This window comes from Pseudopodoces humilis, chromosome 18 (genome assembly GCF_049639895.1).
Source record: "Pseudopodoces humilis isolate 2021_Gansu_Grassland_sample_001 chromosome 18, ASM4963989v1, whole genome shotgun sequence".
NCBI lineage: Eukaryota > Metazoa > Chordata > Aves > Passeriformes > Paridae > Pseudopodoces > Pseudopodoces humilis.
This window is the reverse complement of record NC_142217.1, coordinates 3,813,993-3,834,043: the sequence shown is the minus strand read 5'-3', so window position 1 is coordinate 3,834,043 and position 20,051 is coordinate 3,813,993. Positions and strand designations below refer to the sequence as shown.

The 20,051-nt window shown below is 45.3% G+C and overlaps 1 protein-coding gene across 5 annotated transcripts in view; it reads left to right on the top strand.

Annotated features, from left to right (window-relative positions):
- Positions 1-20,051, top strand: part of DNAAF8 (dynein axonemal assembly factor 8) — an 87,851-nt gene that overhangs the window by 19,159 nt on the left and 48,641 nt on the right. For all 5 annotated transcript variants that reach the window (XM_088064035.1, XM_088064034.1, XM_088064033.1 and 2 more), the window contains exons 10-12: positions 6,715-6,906; positions 9,319-9,474; positions 13,225-13,419. In XM_088064035.1, the coding sequence (XP_087920161.1) occupies positions 6,715-6,906; positions 9,319-9,474; positions 13,225-13,419 (543 nt within the window). The remainder of the gene's footprint in view (positions 1-6,714; positions 6,907-9,318; positions 9,475-13,224; positions 13,420-20,051) is intronic.

Below are 20,051 nucleotides of genomic sequence, written 5' to 3'. Positions count from 1 at the left end.
AGGAATTGAAGAACCAGGGCTTTACAAAGCAATGAGATCTTGCACTGCTCTTTCCCTGACTGCAGTTTGAAAAGGCCCCAGGATAATGTGAGATATTTAATCCTTTATATTCCTCGCCATATCTTGGAAGTGATTAAAATGAGTTTAGGCTTATTCTTCAATACACTCCCGCCTGAGTTTGACAGATGGGAACATTTGTTGCTGTTGCTTAAGGGAAAGGTTAATACAAGGAAAAGGAGCAGAGTTTCCAGGATTCCACTCATGAACTTGCTGCCAGTAGAGGTCCTGAATACTCCTCCATTCACATTAGCAGGATGTTCACATTAAACTTGAAGACAATAATGTAAAATGTCCGTGAGCCAAATTCTATTTCTCATCTCAGTGAGGGCAGGAGGGCACAAAACCATCTCTGGGCTTTTTGTCTCCTCAGGTGCAGCTCCGTGCCAGGCCCTGTGCTGGCAGCAGGAAATGCTGCCCTGGCTTTGCAGTGGCTCTGAACAAGTGCCAGTCACGTTTAATTACACAGAGAAACAAACACTTTCTGCCGTGATTCTTTCTCTTGGAATCAAAATAGAATTCCCAACTCCTGGCCTTACCTCAAGGCTGTGATCACTGATGCTATTTGTAGATGAAAGGAAGCTGAACCTGTCCCTCTGTTTTTCCAAGGGAATGTACAGGCTTGTCTGTTAAAGGAACTGCAGGATTTAAACTGCACTCCTGGTTTTCCTCATGCCTTCTTGTTCAGCATGGACTTAGGCTGGGCTCGTGTTCCAAATCTCAGCACACAGGGGGATAAGCTTGGTCACAACTTGTAAACACATTATTCCACAAATACTCACTATGGGGCATTATTCTCAGTGGCAGGGAATGGAATTCAGGGCTTTATCTGAGATTATGGAGTGGAAGAATCGTGCAGTTATTTTTATTTTGCAAACATAGAGCTCTACCCAGCTCTGTGCCAAGCACCTGGAGTTCCCAGCAGCTTCAGGGAACACTGTAAGCACTTAGCAGGTCTCAGGTTCACAAAGCCCCAAATTCACAGGTCTGAAGGGTTGTCTGGAGAGTGTTTTATAGCTGGAGGGAAGAGCACAGAGCCTGGGACAAACTGGATACAATCCATTTTAACTGGAAGCTGTCAAGCACTTTAGCTCTGCTAAAACTTCATGATAAAGCAACTGAGCAGAGTTTCCTCCCCCAGACCCTTTATTTTCCTCAATTTCTTTGGGGATTTCCATAGAGTATCAGGAGAAATACATGAAAAAGATAAATAGATGGGAAGAAAAAACAAGTCTTTCCCCAAGCTGATATATATATATATATGGTGAATCACAGAACCAATCCCAAATGGTCTGGGTTGGAAGGGACCTTAAAGATGGTGTCCTTCCAACCCCCTGGGAATCTCCTGGAGTATCCAAGTAGAACCATTTCTGTGGGATTTAAACCCAGCTTGGAGCATGTGCCAAATGCCAGCCTAAATTTCACATGGCTGAGGACCAGTTCCATGATCTGTCCCAGCATTTCCAAGTGACCACATGCAATTCCCTTCCCTTTGGAGGGTCTGGAAGTCCTGACACATTTTATGTCTGAGACAGGTTGGAATCTTTTGAAGAGCAAGTTGTGGAAGATGCAGATACGATCATGCTGAGGGGGCTGAGAGGCCACAACACTTCCAGGAGCAGGAGAGGGAACAGAGGTTAATTTTGAAAGTTTGTTGATGATCTTACACTCTTCCTCTTCAGAACACTTTACAGAGTCTTGAGAATTAATCCAACTAGACAGGGACCAAGATAAGGAAATATTATCCTCACTTTACAGTTCCACAGAGAAATACTCCATTCCAGAGCCAGGACTGAGGCACAAGTTCCCAATTCCCAGTCTTGTGCTCACGTGAAATGTGTAAGTAATTAAACTTCCTTTACTCATTTCAGCTGCTTCTCATTAACCAGGAGTACAAACTCATTAGAGGAGGAACTTTTTGTTACATGTGCTCAGAACACCAGCACAATGAGGCTGGGAATCCTTCTGAGCCTCTCCAAGTGTTACTGGAGTGTAAACACCAATCATGGAAAAGGCACTTCTCATTTTTAATGATTATGTCTCAGAAAGCAAACAAACTCAAATAAAACTCAGTGTTACTTTGGTTTAAATTTTAATGCATTTCTCAGGTCAGTGTTTACCTGAGCTGAGCATTTTTCAGAAAATTTTCTCACTTCTAAAAAATAAAGAAGAAATTATATGCAGGGGGAAAAAAAAGCTGTTTGGTACCAGTTATTTGAATGTTTTTTTTTATTTGTTGAATTTGAACCAAAAATATTTTGATCCTGTGAGATCCACAGCATCTCTCTGCTAACAAATCCTATGGACCAGATCCTTGCCTGCCATGGAAGAGGGTTTATCCACATCTTTGATAGATGAGCCATTAACTCCAGTGAAGCAGCTGAGAATTCCCTTAGTGCAGTTAAGAGGTTTTATTCTTCATAGCAAGACTAAGAATAATTGTCCAGAGCAAGAAAACGTTCAGCAAAGACATTTTCTTTATTATTATATTTTTAACTTAAACTCTCATGATCTGGAGTGCCCTAAGTGAATTGAAAACTATGGAGATCAGAGCAAATAATGCTCCATTACACAGCTCCCTGAATCCCTGCAATCTCCCTTGGCAGAGTTATCTGCTTTGGAGCATCATAATTCCTCCATCTGAGCAATCTGAGGCTCATCCACATGAGAAATATCAATGCCATCTTGCCCCCATCATGTTTTTTAGATCCATAACCTCAGCATGATGCTCAGAAGGGCAGTGATGCCACAGAATGACTCTGGTACAGAAATGCATTTACAGAAAGACCATTCAGACCATTAAACATCCACTGCACTCTCCTGCTTGTCAGGAAAAGTCAACTTCCTAATTCCAGAGTGTTCTGCCAGTTGCAAGCAGGAACTGCAGTTCCTCCTTTCGTCATTCTCACCCGTTGCTCCCACTTTGCAGTGATAAAGCAGTTTTTTGAATGGTTTCAGGGTTTATTCCATGCTTTAATGTGGAGTTTCAAATCATTTACCAGATGGCATTGTCATCATTTTTCCTTCCCCACAGAATGAAAATGAACAAACACTTGACATTTCCAATATGTCTTCATCTAAAGCAAGAATTTTTAGAAGCCGTGGAATAGTGATAATCTGCTTTGCCTTAGATGGCCAGAATTGTTAAATGTGCCCTAAAAATCCTACATTTCCCACATGATTTTGTGGGAAACAGGGATAAAACCACACAATCATCATGGTTATGCCTTGTACCACGAGCTCTGTGCATGGCAGAGCAGGAACATGGAATACCAGAGCAGCTGTGGAATGAGAGGGGAAGGTTCATTAGAGAAATTAGCTCGAGCTGCTCCAGCACTTAGAAATCAGCTCACATTTACAAACCCACGGCAGATGCATCGTTTGGCAAAAAGAGTTCTGCAGTCAGTAATTTGCCATTCATCAGGGATTGCCTCTTAAATCTGGGATCCAAGCTAGGGTGCAGATGACATAGGAGGATAAATTTAGATGGGGCTGAAAACAATTATTTTGATTAAACCTCCAGCCAATGAGAGTGACAGTCTTCCTATTCCTCCCCTTTCCCCTCACTCACCCCTCTGAGGTGGAGATTGTGTGAGTTTAACCTCCCTTCCCTGCAGGGGATTTTTGGATGGAGCTTTTGCTGCTGCAGAGTCTGTCCAGTGGAGTAGGGAGGGTATTTGGATGGAACGTGCTGCCTTGCCTTCCATGTTAGCGTTGGAAAAAGTGCTGGGAGGGAAATATTGAAGTTTTATTTACCTGAAAAGGGGAGACTGTATCTATTAAAATAAAAAAATTGTTTTTTCCTTTGCCTATCCTGCCACTGGTGTGACTCCTGGGACTGGATGAGTTGATTCTGCTGGGAAATCTTGGTGAAGTTGTTGCCTGGCTCCTAAACTTCTCCTTGGCCATTCCAGCCTCTCACAGCTTTGACATGAATGTTTCCCAGTCTTTGAAGCTCTTTGTCCAATCTAACATGGATCTGTAGGAAGAGTAACTATTTTAAAAAACATCAACAAAAGCATCATTAACCACTCAGAGCTATTTTATTAGAAATAAAATTATGTTAATCTTGGCTGGCAATCTTGTGCCCACCAGGCCTTGGCTTGCTGTCATCATAAACAGCTCTGGTTTAAAATTATAATAATAATAATAATATTATGGAGGTAAATTGCCACTTTTAAAAATGAGTTTTTAATGAATAATAGTTTTGAATCATCCTTTGGGATTATAATGGAATCACAGAATGATTTAGGCTGGAAGAGACCTTAAAGCTCATCCAGTGCCAATCCCTGCCATGGGCAGGGACACCTTCCACCATCCCAGGCTGCTCCAAGCCCCATCCAGCCTGGCCTTGGACACTTCCAGGGATCCAGGGGCAGCCACAGCTTCTCTGTGCCAGGGAACAATCCCTTCCCAATATCCCAGCTCACCCTGCCCTCCCTCAGCCTCTGTGGAGGTTCAGCACCACTGTCACTGCAGGCTGGGTTGTGTGGCTGTCCCAGAATTACCTTGCAATTCCTTTTTTATTCCTCATTTCCCTGTGGTGTGGATTTGGGCAGAGGTCACTCCTTGGCTGCTCACCGTGGCTGCTGCTCCTCCTTGCACTGTAGTCCTGTGAGAGTGGGGGAAAAAAGGCCAGAGCTGGGGATGGAGGGTGGTTTGGAAACTGAGCTGAGGGGCTGGAACTTGTAATGGCATAAACTGTAATTGCAAAATAAAATAACGAGAATTTGGGAAGAGGAAATTTTTATCTTATTTACTCTTTGGTAATTGTTGGCACTTGACTGCAGTCAGCTGCAAGCCTATCTCTGAGTGACAGCACAATTCCAGCCAGAGCAACCAAAAATAGTCCAGCATTTGAGTAACTTTAGGTTTTTTAATAACCTAATACTGTCACAAATAAAAGCCAGTGTAACATGGGCAAATTGAACTCTCCTCTGCAGACTGGGGTAAACTGGGCAGTGCTGTGGGAAGCCGTACCCAGAAAGCAGCAGTTGTATTTTTCTTCAGCTATTCTTGCCCAGAATTAAACTGGATTAGCTCATTTTTTGTTCATCAGTCTCAATATTTCAGAAGTTATTTAAGTTCTACACTTAGAATCTTACTGAGGTGAGGAGGATGGCAGAGGGAGGAGAGGGAAGGTCCAACCTTCACCAAAACTTCAGTCAGAAAGAACTTTAATGAGCAAACTTACCTGATTTTGGTCAGAAAACCCACAGAGACTTCCCCTGCTGCTGTGCCAAGAAGTTTGGAATAGTTGGAGATCCCCTCACCCTTGTTGAGGGAGGAAGGAAAAATCCTTTCTCCAACACAGGAGATGGGAGAAGGTCACTTTTCCCTCATGGTTTCTCCCAAGGCCTCTTCCTCAGGGGATTTCAGTGGAGGGGTCAAAGCCCTGAGGAATTCTGTTGGCACCCCAGGACTACAGTAACATTAATTAATACAAATCTACAGCATCACACACATTTCCATGGCTGTTTTGCCTTTATTATTAATTGCAGTTTTATTTGGTACCAAAACACAGGGTGACACAGTAGAGCTGCTTTCATTTTTTTCCTTATTAAACCATTTTTAAGAAGTTGTCTGTTTTGAGGACCAGCACAACAGTCAAGCTACATTAACTTGTCAAGTGGATTAGTCATGAAACACCTTTTTGGACCTCTTAATTCAGAATTAAAGTGGCTGTAATTTGATTTAGCTTATTTTGCTTTCAGAGTAAATTCAGGTAAATCATATTAAGGTTCATTCAGTGTAGAGGTGTGGGCAGAAATCCTCATTATGGGCTACATGGAGCAACTGAAAACATGAGGCCAGGTTGGATGGGGCTTGGAGCAGCCTGGTTCAGTGGAAGTTGTCCCTGCCTGTGGGAGGAGGTGGAAGAAGATGAGTTTTAAGGCTCCTTCCAAGCCAAACCCTTCCATGATTCTGCGATTGTAACTACTGAGGAGCAGTACTGGAGAATCTTTGGGATTTTAGGGACTTGCTGGTTAATTTACCAAAGAAATGTCAGGGGCAGCAAGTTGAATATAGATAGGAAGAACAAGCCAGCCAATAATTACAGCTGCTGCATCTGTGGAAGGAAAAGAAGTTGTAAGTACCACAGTTCAAGCTTGAAGTTGTGTCTTGAACAGTTCTCTTAAAGGAGAGGGAATTTGCATCCCAAATAACCTAAATAACTGATTCAGTACTATCAGTGCTGAAGTAAAGAAAGGAGGTGAGTTCCCTTAACTGTGACATCATCTCTGAAATGAGGGATGTTAGGTGAAGCAGAAAATAATGAGCTTTCACACTATCAGGCTTGTTTGAAGGCTTTTCAGTGATTAAAAAAAAACCCCAAACACTGAGTCTTGAATACAGAATAAATTCAATCACACTTTTCCAGCTGTGACTGTGTTAACCTTCCATTCACCAGGCAGTGTGTGACTAAATGAGGACCCAGGTGACAGCTGTCCAAGAAAACCTGCAGTGCTCAGGCAGGTGTCACTGATGGAACAACCTGGCTTTTATGGCTCATTCTCCCTCTTTGATAAATGCTCTCTGGGTGTTAAATGCCCCTCCTGTGATGGCAATGAATGTAATTAATTCCTGATGATGAATACACTTCCAGTAATCCGAGTGACTTTCATTTTAATACTATCTTTTTTTTTTTCTTGACAGGAAGCCTCTTTTTTGCCAGCTATTGACACGTTGCCTGGATCCCACAGAGTGCAGAAGGAGGTGCTGCTGATGACCATTTGGCTGGCAAGTTGTGGCCAAGTGGCCACGGATCAGTGTGAGGGGCAGCTGCCTGACAAGGTGCTGGGAGCAGCCAGCATCTACCAGGCCCTGGTGGCGTGGCTGCTGTCCCTGGTGAGTGCAGTGACCAGGCACAAAAGGTGATGAGGGCTGTGTTTGGACCTCCAGTGAATACACAATCACTCTTGAAATCTCCTTTTTCCCCTCTAACAGCTACAAAACAGTGGCTGAACAAAGTGGAAATTATGTTCTAATTCACCTCGGAGTCTGTAAATAAAAGTCTCGCTGGAGTCAGTGGAGCTGGGTTGTGCCTGTAGTTTATGTGAAGTGAAAAAGAAGTGAAAAATCGTTGAGCCAGATTTTCAGTTGTTGAGAGTGGCTGCTGGGTGTTAGGTTTTGTCCTTGGCAATGGACACAGGTTCCTGTTTTTCACCACTTCTGGGTAAGAACAGACCCTTCCTGATAGTCAAGAGTGCTGTGAACAAGTGAGGGGCTGCCTTCATTGTCCTTTGGTTCAAATGTTTTTCTCCTCTAAAGAAATCACCCCATCCTCTTTCCTTCCCATCCATATTACCCTTTATTCCCTAGGGAAAACAGTGTATTTTTCTGCCCCAATGTATATTTTTCCTTCCCACCCTGCTCAGTGACCTTATTCTTTTCCCTGGCAAAGACTCTGGAATACCAATACTGATCCACGCAGTCAAGGTAGATTTCACTCTGAGCAGCCAGGCTTTTAAATCACTTAAACTCCACTTAAACACAATTAATTGTTAATGATGTTCGTGCTTGCATTAAAACATTGCTAACATTCTTTAGTGTTAGTTCAGTGCTAATGAAAATTGCCACTGGAACAGCCCTAGATCCTGAATTTTCCATTCAGACTCGTTAGCTTGTGACCAGCTGCAGTGTGAGCTCTCTTCCCTTGTGTTATTCCCATGAAAAAAAACCACAAAAACCTGAGCTCTGACTTGTAGCAGTTCTCTCAGAGCCTGAAAGGGTACCTCAGCTTCCAGGGCTGAGTCACTCTGCTCGGTGTGGGGTCAGATGTTCAGATGGACTTTGTGCCCAAGAAAAACTGGGGTAAAATCCACCAATTTATTCTACACAGGCTCTGAAATGGCTGTTGGATAGCAATGAAAATGTTTGCATTTCTTTCATTGAAAGAATTGGAAATGTCAAGGCATTTTTAGACCAAATTCTCATCTGGTAATCCATGCAATTCCATTGTCTGGCTTGTGTAAATCAGCATATCCTTACTGATTCCACTGGAGATGTGATGGATGCTGCCAGGTGGGAGCAGTGATCCTCTGGATGGTGCAGAATTCCCCATGGGAATCAAGCAGGAGGACTTGGTGCTGGTGTTTTGAGTGATCCAGCTGAGCTGTGCAGCAGTTTCAAAATCCAGCCTTGGCCCTGTGTTAAAAACATGTTTTTAAAGGCCTTTATCTGCCTGTAAATGGTTTGGGGCTATATGTGCAGTAAATAGAGCTGATGATGAGACTGGTGATGGAAAACCAGCAGAACAAGACTTGGAGTTTCTGTATCCACCAGAACCTTGGGAGGGAATTACAGTCCTGTAGCTCAGACTTGCTTTTCCCTCCATCCAGAGCATGTTCTGGATCAGGTGCCTCTGCTTTTCCTTTCTCCTGGATTTGCTGATTCTCTGTCTGACTCTCCCAGTTTTCTGCCCCTTTTCACCAGCTGCCCTGGACATTTTGCAGCATCCCAGGGCCTTCCCAGGCTGTTTCAAGTGTCTCTACTCTCTCTTTTCTGACTTGTAATCAAGATTTTAATGTATTCTGCATGTTAAAGTGGATTATGTTTCATCTGACTTTGAGCAACCTAAAGAGCCAAGGCAGAGTCTGTCCTACTGGAACCTTCTCCCTGGATCTAAACTGATATTCACAAAAATAATTTATGTCTTGGGGTTGCAGAAATCACTTTTTACCCTTTTTGGTTTAAATCAGATCTATAAACTGGAAAATAGAATGTTTTCCTCCTACACATATGTGCACAAAAAAAAACCATGAAAAAGAAATCACCTCAGCCCAAATAAAAGGGGATTCACAGGATGGGGATTGATGGGGTTTGGGCTATTAGTGAAGGGCTTCTTAGGGAAGCCTGCAGCAGCCTCTTGGAATGGCATCATCCCTTTGGATGGATTTGTGAGCTGAGATTGGGTTGATCTCACTGTCACTGATAAAGGCACACACGGTGCTGCTGTGACAGGAACATTCTGGGCAGCCTTGGCAGAAAATAATGTGAATTCCTGCTTCAAACTGGTGGAAGTCAGAGCTTGCAAGTCCTCATTGAGAAAATAAATCCTATGGCTTATCAAAAGCAATGTGTTATTCCTATTTAATTTGATCTTTATTGATTTTTCTACTGGCTAAACCACAGCTAATCTCCTAATCAAAGCAGAGTGCTCCCTGGGTTGTTGTGGGGCTCTACTCAAAAGCAACAGAGCAAGATAAAGGTTTTTTTCAGTCCATCTAAAAATAGAATTGTGTTCCAATGAATTTCCAGGTGCCTCCTGTGAAGAGGAAGGATGGCCCCAAAGCTCCATTTGAGGTGGTGGGGCTGCAGCAGGCCTGGAGAGAGGAAGGCTTGGCCCTCCACGCCTGCCTGGTGGCACCAGAGGAACCTTCAGCCCAGAGCTGCCCCGAGAGCCACGAGTCACCAGTGAGTAGCAGCATTTACACCTGGTAGTTGTGCAAGCAGGGCAGGCAGCCCTGCTGTGTGCTGAGGCCTGGATGTGCCAATGGCAGCTGAAATGGCAGCGAGGCAGGACAGAGCAGTGTCAGAGCTGCCCAGATGGGGATGGGGGAACAGCCCAGCCTGTGAACTGAAGGATTGCTTACAGCTGATTGCCAGCCCAAGCTGTCCTCAGTTATGCTGCATTTAGATTATGTGCACACCAGAAACCAGCTCTCTGTTGCATCATTTTTTCTCAATTGCTCATTAGCTGGAACCTCACACTGCAGAAATTTGGCTGGATTTGGAGGGGACACATCTTTTGGCACCTATTATGGTTTTTCCTCCTTTATTTTAACCGTGCAAAGAGTGTGGCGTAGGAGGAAGAGTTATTTTTATTTGAGTACCAGGAGCTGAGGTCTGGAAGCAGGACCTGAGCCTGAACCCTCCATTTTGGTGGGTCCTTGAGCCTGAGCTGTGCAATAAAACTGGAAGGTCTCGCACACAGGCTGGAAATTTAGCACGTGCAGGTGGCACATGATATGTAAGACATGATATGAACTCCTGTCCTGAACACAGCAGAGCTCTGAAATTGCAGCTCTGGGCTCTGCTCTGTTGGTTCTGTCTTTCACAGGTTGGAATATCTTCTACCTCTGTCTTTTTTGGAGAAAAATAATTTTTTTTTTTTTCTTTTTTTGGAGACACCTTTTTAGGCAGTATTGCTACTCTTGCTTGGTGTAAATACCTATTTTACCTGGGCAATGTAGGTGACTCTTGCTGGGAAGTGAGGCCAGGTGGATGTGGGGAGCCAGATCCCCCAGATCTTCTGAGAGTCACTTGCTTGAATAACTGTTCTGTGGCTGAGGAACCTTTGAGGTGCTGCCCTGGGCTCTGCTGAGGCTGCTGAATTCCTCTCAGGTGGCTCAAAGCAACTTTTGTGGTTTCAGTGAGCTGGTAGTGGATTTTCTACTCTATTTTTGCCTGCTTCATTCCCAGCTGTCTGTATTATACCTGCTGGCCACACCATGGGGAGCCTAAATGGAACAGGATGTGTGAACATGTTTTTAAAACACACTTCAGCATCCCCTCCTCAGCTGCAGCAAGTGTTCTCCACTTGCAGCTGCTGCCTGGGAGCAGCAAAGATTGCATTGCCCATGTTGTATCACAAAACCTGGAGTTGGACAGCTCCAGAGCTCCTGAAGATAAATGATGGATGCTGGCACCAAATGTCATGATTAAAACACTACCAGAACAACCCAGCCCAAAACAATGAGCAGCTTTTCCATTGGTGCTTGAGCAGCCCTGGGCAGAGGCTGATGAGACCAGGCTCTGCTGGACTGGACAAGGACTTGGTGTTGGTTCCTGCCCAAGGCAACTGAATTCAAGGTGTTTCCTCTGTGGAGCAAAGCAAGTGAGGGACAGAGCCTGACCTGCTCTCTGCTGATTCCAGCTGAGGGCTTGGCCAAAGCACCAAAATTACTGAGCACTGATGATGCTCAAAGTATGTCCCCAGGGTTACAGAATTGAATGAACTTTTGGAGTTGTGGGCTCAGGCTGCCCTGAGTGGAGCTGGGAAGGGTTAAATGACAACCTGGTGGAACCAACTGTGCTGTTTTTCCAGTCCTTGCCATGGAATCACAGAATGGTTTGGATTGGAAGAGGCCATTCAAGGCAAATCCCTGCAAGAAGCCAGGGACACCTTCCGCTATCCCAGGCTGCTCCAAGCCCCATCCAGCCTGGCCTTGGACACTTCCAGGGATCCAGAGACAGCCACAGCTTCTCTGGGCACCCTGTGCCAGGGTCTCCTCACCCTCATCATGAAAGACTCTCAGCTCTGTTCTCAGCAGTGACATTTCAGGTGTTGGGGCAGCTCTTCCAAGCAGGACTTAGATTTCTTCTCCCTCATTAGAGGCTCTGTCTTTGTGGTGGCACTGACTTGTGTCAATCTTTCTTTCCTGAGGCATTTGTAGAACTGCTGCTTCCCCCACCAGAGATCAGAGCTGGGAGGACCAACAAAAGTTGGGATGTCAGCCCCAGCAGAGAGAAGGAAAATGACAGCAAATCTCTCCCTGTTCCTGCCCTTGGGCAGCTTCAGCTAGTGTGGAGAGAAATGTGGACTTTACTCTTCACACTGCAGGCCTCAGTCTCTCACTGTCCTGTCAATGTGCAAGTTCTCAGTGGCTGAATTGAAAAACAAAACCCTGTTGGGGCTCTTACTTGTTCTGGTTCCAGTTGTCTCCTGTGGGCACAAAGAGATACTTTTCAGGGCTTACCTTTAAAATATGATTTAGTTTCCAGGTGCCTTTGTTGCATCTGTTTGCCATAAGAATTTAGGGAGACCTTAAATTACTTTTTTTGGATTATGCAAAAAAGACCAGGTATGTGTAAATGTTAGCCATGATGACAAATGATATTTTAATATTAATGTGTAGAGCCCAGTGTCCATTTTCAGTCCCAAAAGGGGGCTCTGAGCCATCAGTTTCTTATTTATTGGCCATTTCACTGTTATCTGTGTATCTTTTATTATTTATCACACTCTAGTTCTCTGTCCCAAGATGTAATAGTTATAACTAGACTAATAGTATTGGCTTCTCCAGACAAAAGCTCCTGTTCTTAGCACATCAAGAAGTCTTTTGCCTTATTCAGCTGGGATGGCATCTATTCCTGTATCCAGTGGTTCTGTTATGTTTCCTCTCATTTTTATCAGTTTTTTTTGGGGGGTAGTTTAGGGTGGTTTTATTTCTGTTCTCCTCCAAACAGCTGCTAGAAGTGAGGCAGATTTCAGCATCCCTGCCTGGTTTTGGTTTCTTGTTGTCAGAACAAATGCTGGAACACTCAGCTCCTGTAATCCCTGTGTGCTGATAGACAGGCTGCAGTTCCAGGCATGTCTGATGGGAATTAGATTTGTACAGCCTCTGCTCTAACAATCTCCCAGGCATTCCCAGTTATCCCACTGGCCCTGTGTGGAGCTCTGGGGCTCCTCTCTCTGCACCTCCATCACTTCATTCTCCTGTGGCTCAGAGGAGCTCCCAGTCTCTGTCCTCTCTGTTGAGTCTGTTAATATGTGATTAAGTCTCCTTGAGGTCACTGGTTTTGTTCTCTGAAAGTCCTGCTAATTAAGAATCAACCTAAAGAACAATGAGGGGAGGTTAAATGATGGAAAACTGTGGTTTAGCAGTGCAGTAGTCAATATTAATGTATCAGTATTAATATTAATATTAATATTAGCCTCAGTCTTAAAAAAAAATCACAGAATGGTTTGGGTTGGAAGGAACCTTAAAGGTCATCTGATTTCAACCCTCTGCCATGGGCAGGGACAGCTTCCACCAGACCAGATTGCTCAGTGCTCTGTGCACCCTGGCATTGAACACTTCCAGGGATGGGGCACTAACAACTGTTTTCATTTAGATCCCTAAGAGATCCTTTGGCAGTTAATGTCTCATTGTATTGGGCTGGATTATGGTCCTGCTTATGAGCTTTCCTTCCCCTCTGAGTGTGGTGGGATGTGCTTTGGAGCAGGGTTTGTGAGCTGATGGATGGCAGGAGCATGGGCTGAAGGGTGTGGGGGGTTGGGAGGTGCAGGGTGCCACACCAGGGGTTGGTTTGGAGAATCTGAGGGCAGCTGTGTGGAACTGGAGTCTGGGATGGCCATGGACAGAGAAGGAGCTGCTGCAGGTGCAGGGTACAGCAGAGTTTCTGAAACCTTCACCAAAGCTTTTTAACCACTGGCTCTTTCAGGCTGCAGAGCATCTCCAGGGAGCATCCAGGTTTTACCAGACAGTTTCTGCATTTCTGACCTCTACGTGGCTTCCAGATCTTATTTGGTGGAAAGATGAACTGGCCAGTCACTTCCAAAACCAGCTGTGCCCACTTCTTCCTGGGATTCCCTCTGTCCTGCTCAGTAACATCACTGCTGTTATTCCTGACCCTCAGGTACCGTACAGAAATGCTTGGACTTCTGGTCATTTTTTGATCAGGTCCAGTAAAAATGATTTTTCCAGTGTTAACAGATATTCTCATTTGCTTTAGCACAGGATTTAAACAGAGTTTGAAAACAAATGCTTCCAATATCAGAATATTGCGTTCTGTGATTTTAATATCTGTGGATATGCACAGGGAACTGTGTGAGCTACAAGGCCACAGCACCTCTCCAAATCAAGTGCTTCCAATGTCTTGCCTGCCTGGAAATGTCTGCAGGAGCACTCACTGCTGTCTATAAGCAGAATAATAATTAACCTTTCACTTCTGTCAGATTAGCAAGTGCTCCATAACAAATGAATGAAATGTTGCAAGAATTCTTTATACTGACTGTGGGAATTTATTCCTTGAGGGCATCCAATGCTGCTTTTAGGCCTCCACCAGCCTTTCCTACCTTGGTGTAAATATTTAGAGTGGATTTTCAAACCAGCACATAATATGACCTGATTTCTATACCTTTTGGGGGAATGTTTTGTTTATTTCTTTCTCACAACAGCACCAGCCTTTGGACAATATTTGGTCTTTTCCCGATGTTTTTAGATGAACAAAACCCTTGAGACACAATTCCAGGGAATAGCAAAGCCTGCAATTCTTGTGTACAATGAAGTTTTAATTTTGAAAATGATGCAGCATGAGAACTTTTCTGCCATTTCAACCAGATTTGGGGATTACTATGACTCTGTGAGAATCAATGCCATGAAAGCTTAGGGGTTTAGCAGTGCACTTAGCAATTTGCCTAAAGGTTTATCCCACTTGTGTGCAGGAAAAGGAGGCTTAGTGTTGTTGATTTGCAGTCACTGTGGCTTTCAAGCAGAAGCAGGAGCTGTAAAGAGTCTGACGTACTCGTAAAAGATAAATCTGCTCTGTGCTTTTAAGGCATAAAATAAGACATCATTTGAAAGAGCCAGGGCTTTTATGCAAATCCCTTATTAGGGGAATTATAAATCATTAGGATTGAACAGCATGATAGCAGGTGCTTTCTGGGGGTGGATCTTTGCCTTGATGCCGTGGAAAACATGATGTCAATTTAAAAACCACATTCTCTTCCCAAGTTCAAGTGCTCTGTGCCCCCCAGGCCTGAGTGAGGCTGAGACCCCTGTGTGTTGTGTCTTTTTCACAGAGTTATGGAATCACAGCATGGTTTGGGTGGGGAGGGACCTCAAAACCCATCCAGTGCCACCCCCTGCCGTGGACAGAGACACCTTCCACTGTCCCAGGCTGCTCCAAGCCCTGTCCAGCCTGGCCTTGGACACTTCCAGGGTGGGACAGGCACATTTTCACAGCTGGTTAGGCAGCAAGGCTGATTTCCAGAGCAGGGCTCAATGAGCCACGCTCTCAGCAGGCAGCAGCTCACCCTGATGTCTGCCCTGGAGCTCTGCAAAGTGCTACCAACAGAGAATGTTCCCAAGTGTCATTAAAATACAGCCAAAAAGTGCAGCTTAGAAAACTCAGGATCACATTCTTTTAACTTCTTTGGTCTGAAGATTTGGTACAAGGCCAGTGATCCATGCTTTGCTCGTTGTACATTTGTATTTCTTTTGAGCAGTGTGTACAAGACTAAGCAGCCCAAAGAACCCACGTGTTGGAGGAGCATGCAGTGAATCCCTGCCTTTGCTCCAGGTAGATCAGGGTCTGAGAGAGAAATCCTGGCAGGATGGTGGAAAAATTGGGTAGAAATGGAGGGAGAGGGAAGCTGTTGTGTACTAAGCAGCTCTGTGTGTGATCAGGGGAGCAATTGCCAGCAGTAATTGTAATAACCTTTATGCTTTTTGTTTATTAGTGCATGAGCCAATGTCTTGTTTTCAGTCAATTTGTCTGCTGGATTTTCTGCCTGTTCTGGACCCCAAACAGATTGCTTTGCCTGTGCTGGTTTTTGGAGGTATTTTTACGAGTGCTGTGCAACCAGCCTATTAACCTGCAGCAATTCACTCCTGATAGGAGCAGCAGATCACAATGCAGTCATTAAAGCCCAGCTTGGGCTGGGAGTGACAACATCCCTGTGGAAGCTGTTAACTGCAAGGTCCCCTGTCAGCAGAAAGAGGATTTCTTCATTTCTGCATAAAATAAAAGTACTCTCTGCTGCCAAGCCACAGGATGCAAACATTCAGCTGAGGGATACAGAAGACACACACAGAGCCAGTGTTGATGCTGCTTTTCCTCAGTCTCTTTGGTCCAATTCTGGAATTCTTTTCCCCTCCCTCAGTTTTTCTGGATGTTGGGACATTTTCCCAAAAGGTGGAGCCCCAACTTGTGCAGGTGCCAGGACACAGGAATCAGGGCATAGCAACATTTTCAGGGAGGTTTTTAGGAAGAAGGGAAACCTCCATCCCTCCTCCTCTGTCCACACATGTCCCTAAGCCAAGGTGAAGGAGATTTTTTTACTTTAAGTTCCAGAAAATTGAATTTTGTTGCACCTTCTGGTGATCAGCTCCCCTTGTGCTGCTCCTTTAGCAGCTCCCCTGCTCTGACACAAAATTTGTGTAGGTTTTTGAAATAGTAGTGATTAAAGGCAAGTCTACACAAAGTTTCCTCCTTACTTTTTGCTTAAGCAAAGTGCTGTTTGTTTTGTTTTGTTTTGTTTTCTGGCTAATTGTGGGTAAGAATTCCAGAACTGGGTCCAGGGAATTGAATTTTCCCTGATATTGTTACCCAATCCTGCTAAAAATGTCCAGCAGCACAGACTGACCTAACAGCAAGGTAGATGTGTGGCAGGGACTGGCAGAAAGTAGAGCAGTTCTTTCATGTGGAATTTCAGATTTTTGGGCTTTTCCTGCTGGAGTTGGTGTTAACTGTGTTGCCATAGGAGCTCTCACACACACAAGCTTTGAAAGTTGAATATTTTATTTTAAATTCTGAACTAACCATGTTGGATACATGAAGAACTGGACATTGCTGCTGAAGTTTGAAGTCCCTTTGGGAAAGCAGCCCCGGATGCAGCACTTGTTGCTCTGTGCACTTGAGGCACAGATTTAGAGCTGAGATTCCCAAGCTGTGTGTGCAGCCTCTGAAGAGGGAGTGGGAGGCACTTCCAGAGGATCTTTTCATGTCTGTGAGTCTGTGTTTCAGCATGAGCTCAGTGAGAACGCTGTGAGCTCTCTGAGTTCAGACTCTGAGTGCTGTGACATTATTTCACTGACAAGCACCATGGCCTTGGCCCTGCTGAGTTGCCTTCAGCATCTTCCACTCTCTTTTGCTGTAACTTCTTTTAATTTCAGTGCTGAGGGAGGCGTGCTCAGTGAATGCTGCTCATTGCCACATCAGCCTTTCACCCAGCTCTCCAGGCCCGTGGCTGTGTGGGCATTGCCTTTCACACATCCCAAACTGCAGAACTGGGGTTTGCTGTGCTCCAGGGCCTGGGCTGGTTTGATCTGGGGTTATTGCCCCATGTGTTCTTTCTCATTTCATGCTGTGTGAGCAGCACCCAAGCTGGGCCATGGTTTGGGATGGAGATGCTGCCAGAGCTCCCTGGAGAGCAGCACAATTTGCTCAGCTCCCAGACCTGATCCCCACATTGCTGTGAGCTCCCAGATTTAGTTCACGGCCCAGGGCTGTGCTTTCCTCCTCCAAAGCTTGAAGGATTTAATTGTTGTGCAGCTGAAATGGGCATTAGGGAGGGATAAAACACCCAGGACAGCTCCTCCTCATGGGCACACCAGAGCAGCCCTGGCAGGACAAGCCCTGCAGCATTGGCAGTGCCAGCCATGGAGCCCAGAACTCGGCTCTGGGACATCCAGGCTGAAGCTGTAGAGCAGAAGGTTCAAAAGGACAGGTTCATCCTGTCCTTTGCTTTCAAATCTTGCCTGTGGTTTGTCTTTATCTGAGTTAGTGAAAAGGGTCAGGTCTTGCCTGGCTGGCACCCTGCAGCCTGCTCAAGTTGTACCAACAGCTTGGGTGAGAGCACATGGGACTGGTGATTCCACATGGATAAGGCTTGTCTGGGGGAGAAATGTTTGTCCTGGGACTTCATCTATTTACATTTATAGAAAATAATCCATAGCTGCAGCCCAGAATAGCTGCATGGCTGTATCTTCAGGAGGCAGAAGGTGACATCCTGGCCCTGGCTGAATGAATCCTGCTGGAGTCTGGCATTTATTTTCATGGAGCCAGGAGTTCAGGCAGGCACTGGCATTTGTAAATAAAAAAGCCCTGACCTTTAGAAGGAGGAAGGACTACGCTGATGTCTACCAGAGCTGGCACAGAGATGAAGGCACAGCTTGAAGGGGAATAAAACATTACAGGTTTTCATTCTTCCTAAAATTGGACAGCTCACATTTAGATTGTGTCCATCACTTTTATCATCCATTATTCCTGAAAAGAGCAGCTTTAAAGAATTCTCAAGCTACTGTGCTTTGCCATTAGTGCTGATGGGCACAAAGACTGGGAGCTACTCTCTCATTCTGTGGTTTAAGATATCCCCTTCCCAATCCAGAAGGGGAACAAGGAGAAGTGAGATCCATTTCAAACTGCCTGCAATAGTCACCAGAACTGCATGTCTTCCTTGATGAGCCCTCTCTATCCCTGGACTCCTCCTGTGGTGCCTCCACTTTCCTGTACTAAATTCTGTAGCCATCTGAAGAGAACATGCACAGTGGGGAGGGAAGATGTGCAGGGAACACTCTCAACATTTTGTTAATCTGGATTTTACCAGGAAAACTGCTCCTGCACACAGCAGCAGCGAGAGAAGAGTTTGAGAGTGATGCTGCCTCATTCAAGGGCAGGATTTGGTGAATCACATCAGACATGAGCCTTGCTGAGAGAGAGAGAGAGAGAGAGAAGTGCTTTCCCTGCTGCCCCTGATGTGCTCAGCAGGGCTGGCAGCGAGAGGTGACCTCAGCACAGAGCTCCCTCCTGGCTCTGCAGCTCCTGGGAGTGCAGAATCCTTCTCCAGGAGTCTGGTGTTGTCTCACAGAGATAATGGCTGAGCAGATCTTTGCCTTGTGTGTGAGGAGATGAGATTGTGGAGTATATGGGGATGCTTCCTGCAGTTTCTGTTTTCCTGCTGGGGCTGGGAACAGCCTGGAAGACTCCTTGCAACTTAAAAGAGTCTCTCAGATCACCTGACAGCAAAAGCTCTTCCTTTGTTGACAGAGATGGGAACAGAAAACTCTGTAAGCACGAAGAGGGGATCACGGGCTTGGTCATATTTCTGTGTGACAGTTAAATATTCATGGCTTTGCTGCAGCTCCAGTCTCTGAAATGTGCTTATTCTTCTTTCAGCTGAGGATTTTATGGCACATTTTTGTTCTCCTGTGAGTCTCCTTCCCAGAACTGTCTGCCTGCATCTGGGTGATATTATCTGAAACTAAGCAGGAGCTTGGGGTTTCTTTTAAATGCTTTTGGAAAAATTGGTGTGTGTTCAATCCTAGCTGTGGCACAAAGTAGTCTTTTCCAGTGTCTTAAGGTAGCAGAAGCTGGAATTTGTCACCCAAACCAAATAAGGATAAATTGGCAAAGAGGAATAACTAAAACCTGGAGTTTAAGGATGTGTCCTCCCTCCCTGCTCATCCTGATCATGGCAGTGTGGATGGAGAGGATGGCAGTGCTGTTAGAAGCCCTGCAGACACACATGGGGATGGTTATGGTTCTGTGAGTCTGGGGTTTGAAACGTGTCACAGCAGAAGTCAAGATATCCCTGGGGCTGTGCAGCTGCTGCTGGCTGAGTGCAGGGAACCTTCCTCCCTGGGATAAGGCTTTTCCCAGGAGATGGGAGGTTGGTACAGGCTCAGAGCCTCACTGGAGAAGTGTTTTCAGCTAAGGATCAAAGGCTGGGCTGCCTCTCCACCATTCTGCAGGGTTTGGGGAGTGTCCTCCACCAGGGGACAGGTCAGCATTCAGAGCTGATGCTTCCATAGGCTTGGGAAAGGATTTTCAGCTGCTGTGATGTTGGAGGAGTGAGAGGAACCAGCCCTGAGATGAAACCAATACAATTTTCACACTACCCTCTTGCAGAACATTCAAAGTAGCACCGAAGTATCATAAACAGAAATGTGTCCAAGTTATTTCTGTAGGAGAAAGGCTCCTGCAGAGGGTCCCTCTCTCTTTCTGTGTCCAAAAGGGCTCAGCTCAGTATTAGAACAACTGGCTCCATGCAATTCTCTCCTACATCACAGGGAAAGTGACTTTCTCCCTGTTTTTTCCTGCTGATGGCATAGGAGGGCTGTGTCAGGAGCTCTCCACTGGGACGTTTTAGCCAGGCTGGACAAAGCAGGGTGCTCCTCCTGCAGCAGTCTGTCTATTTTCTAATTCATGAGGAGAAGCATTTCCTGGGAGAAATACAACTTTTCAAGCTCCATTTTCTGTTGGTTTGTGAACTCCCATTCAGGTTGGCTGTTGGAAAATAAATGTGGCAGATGACAGGAACAATTCCCACAGGCTTTGCTTCCCAGGTGTGGCCACACCCCTGCTGTGGCTCTTGGAGCAGCATCCTGGGGTCACCATGGGGCCACAGCTTACACCAGGGTGCTCCCCTTGGATTTTCCACCCTGTGTCCTGGAGCTGGATGATTATCCTGAAGGTTCCTGTGGAAATAGGGGCTGGTGTTGATTTGACCACATTTGTCCCTTCTTTTCATTCTTGAATATTCACAG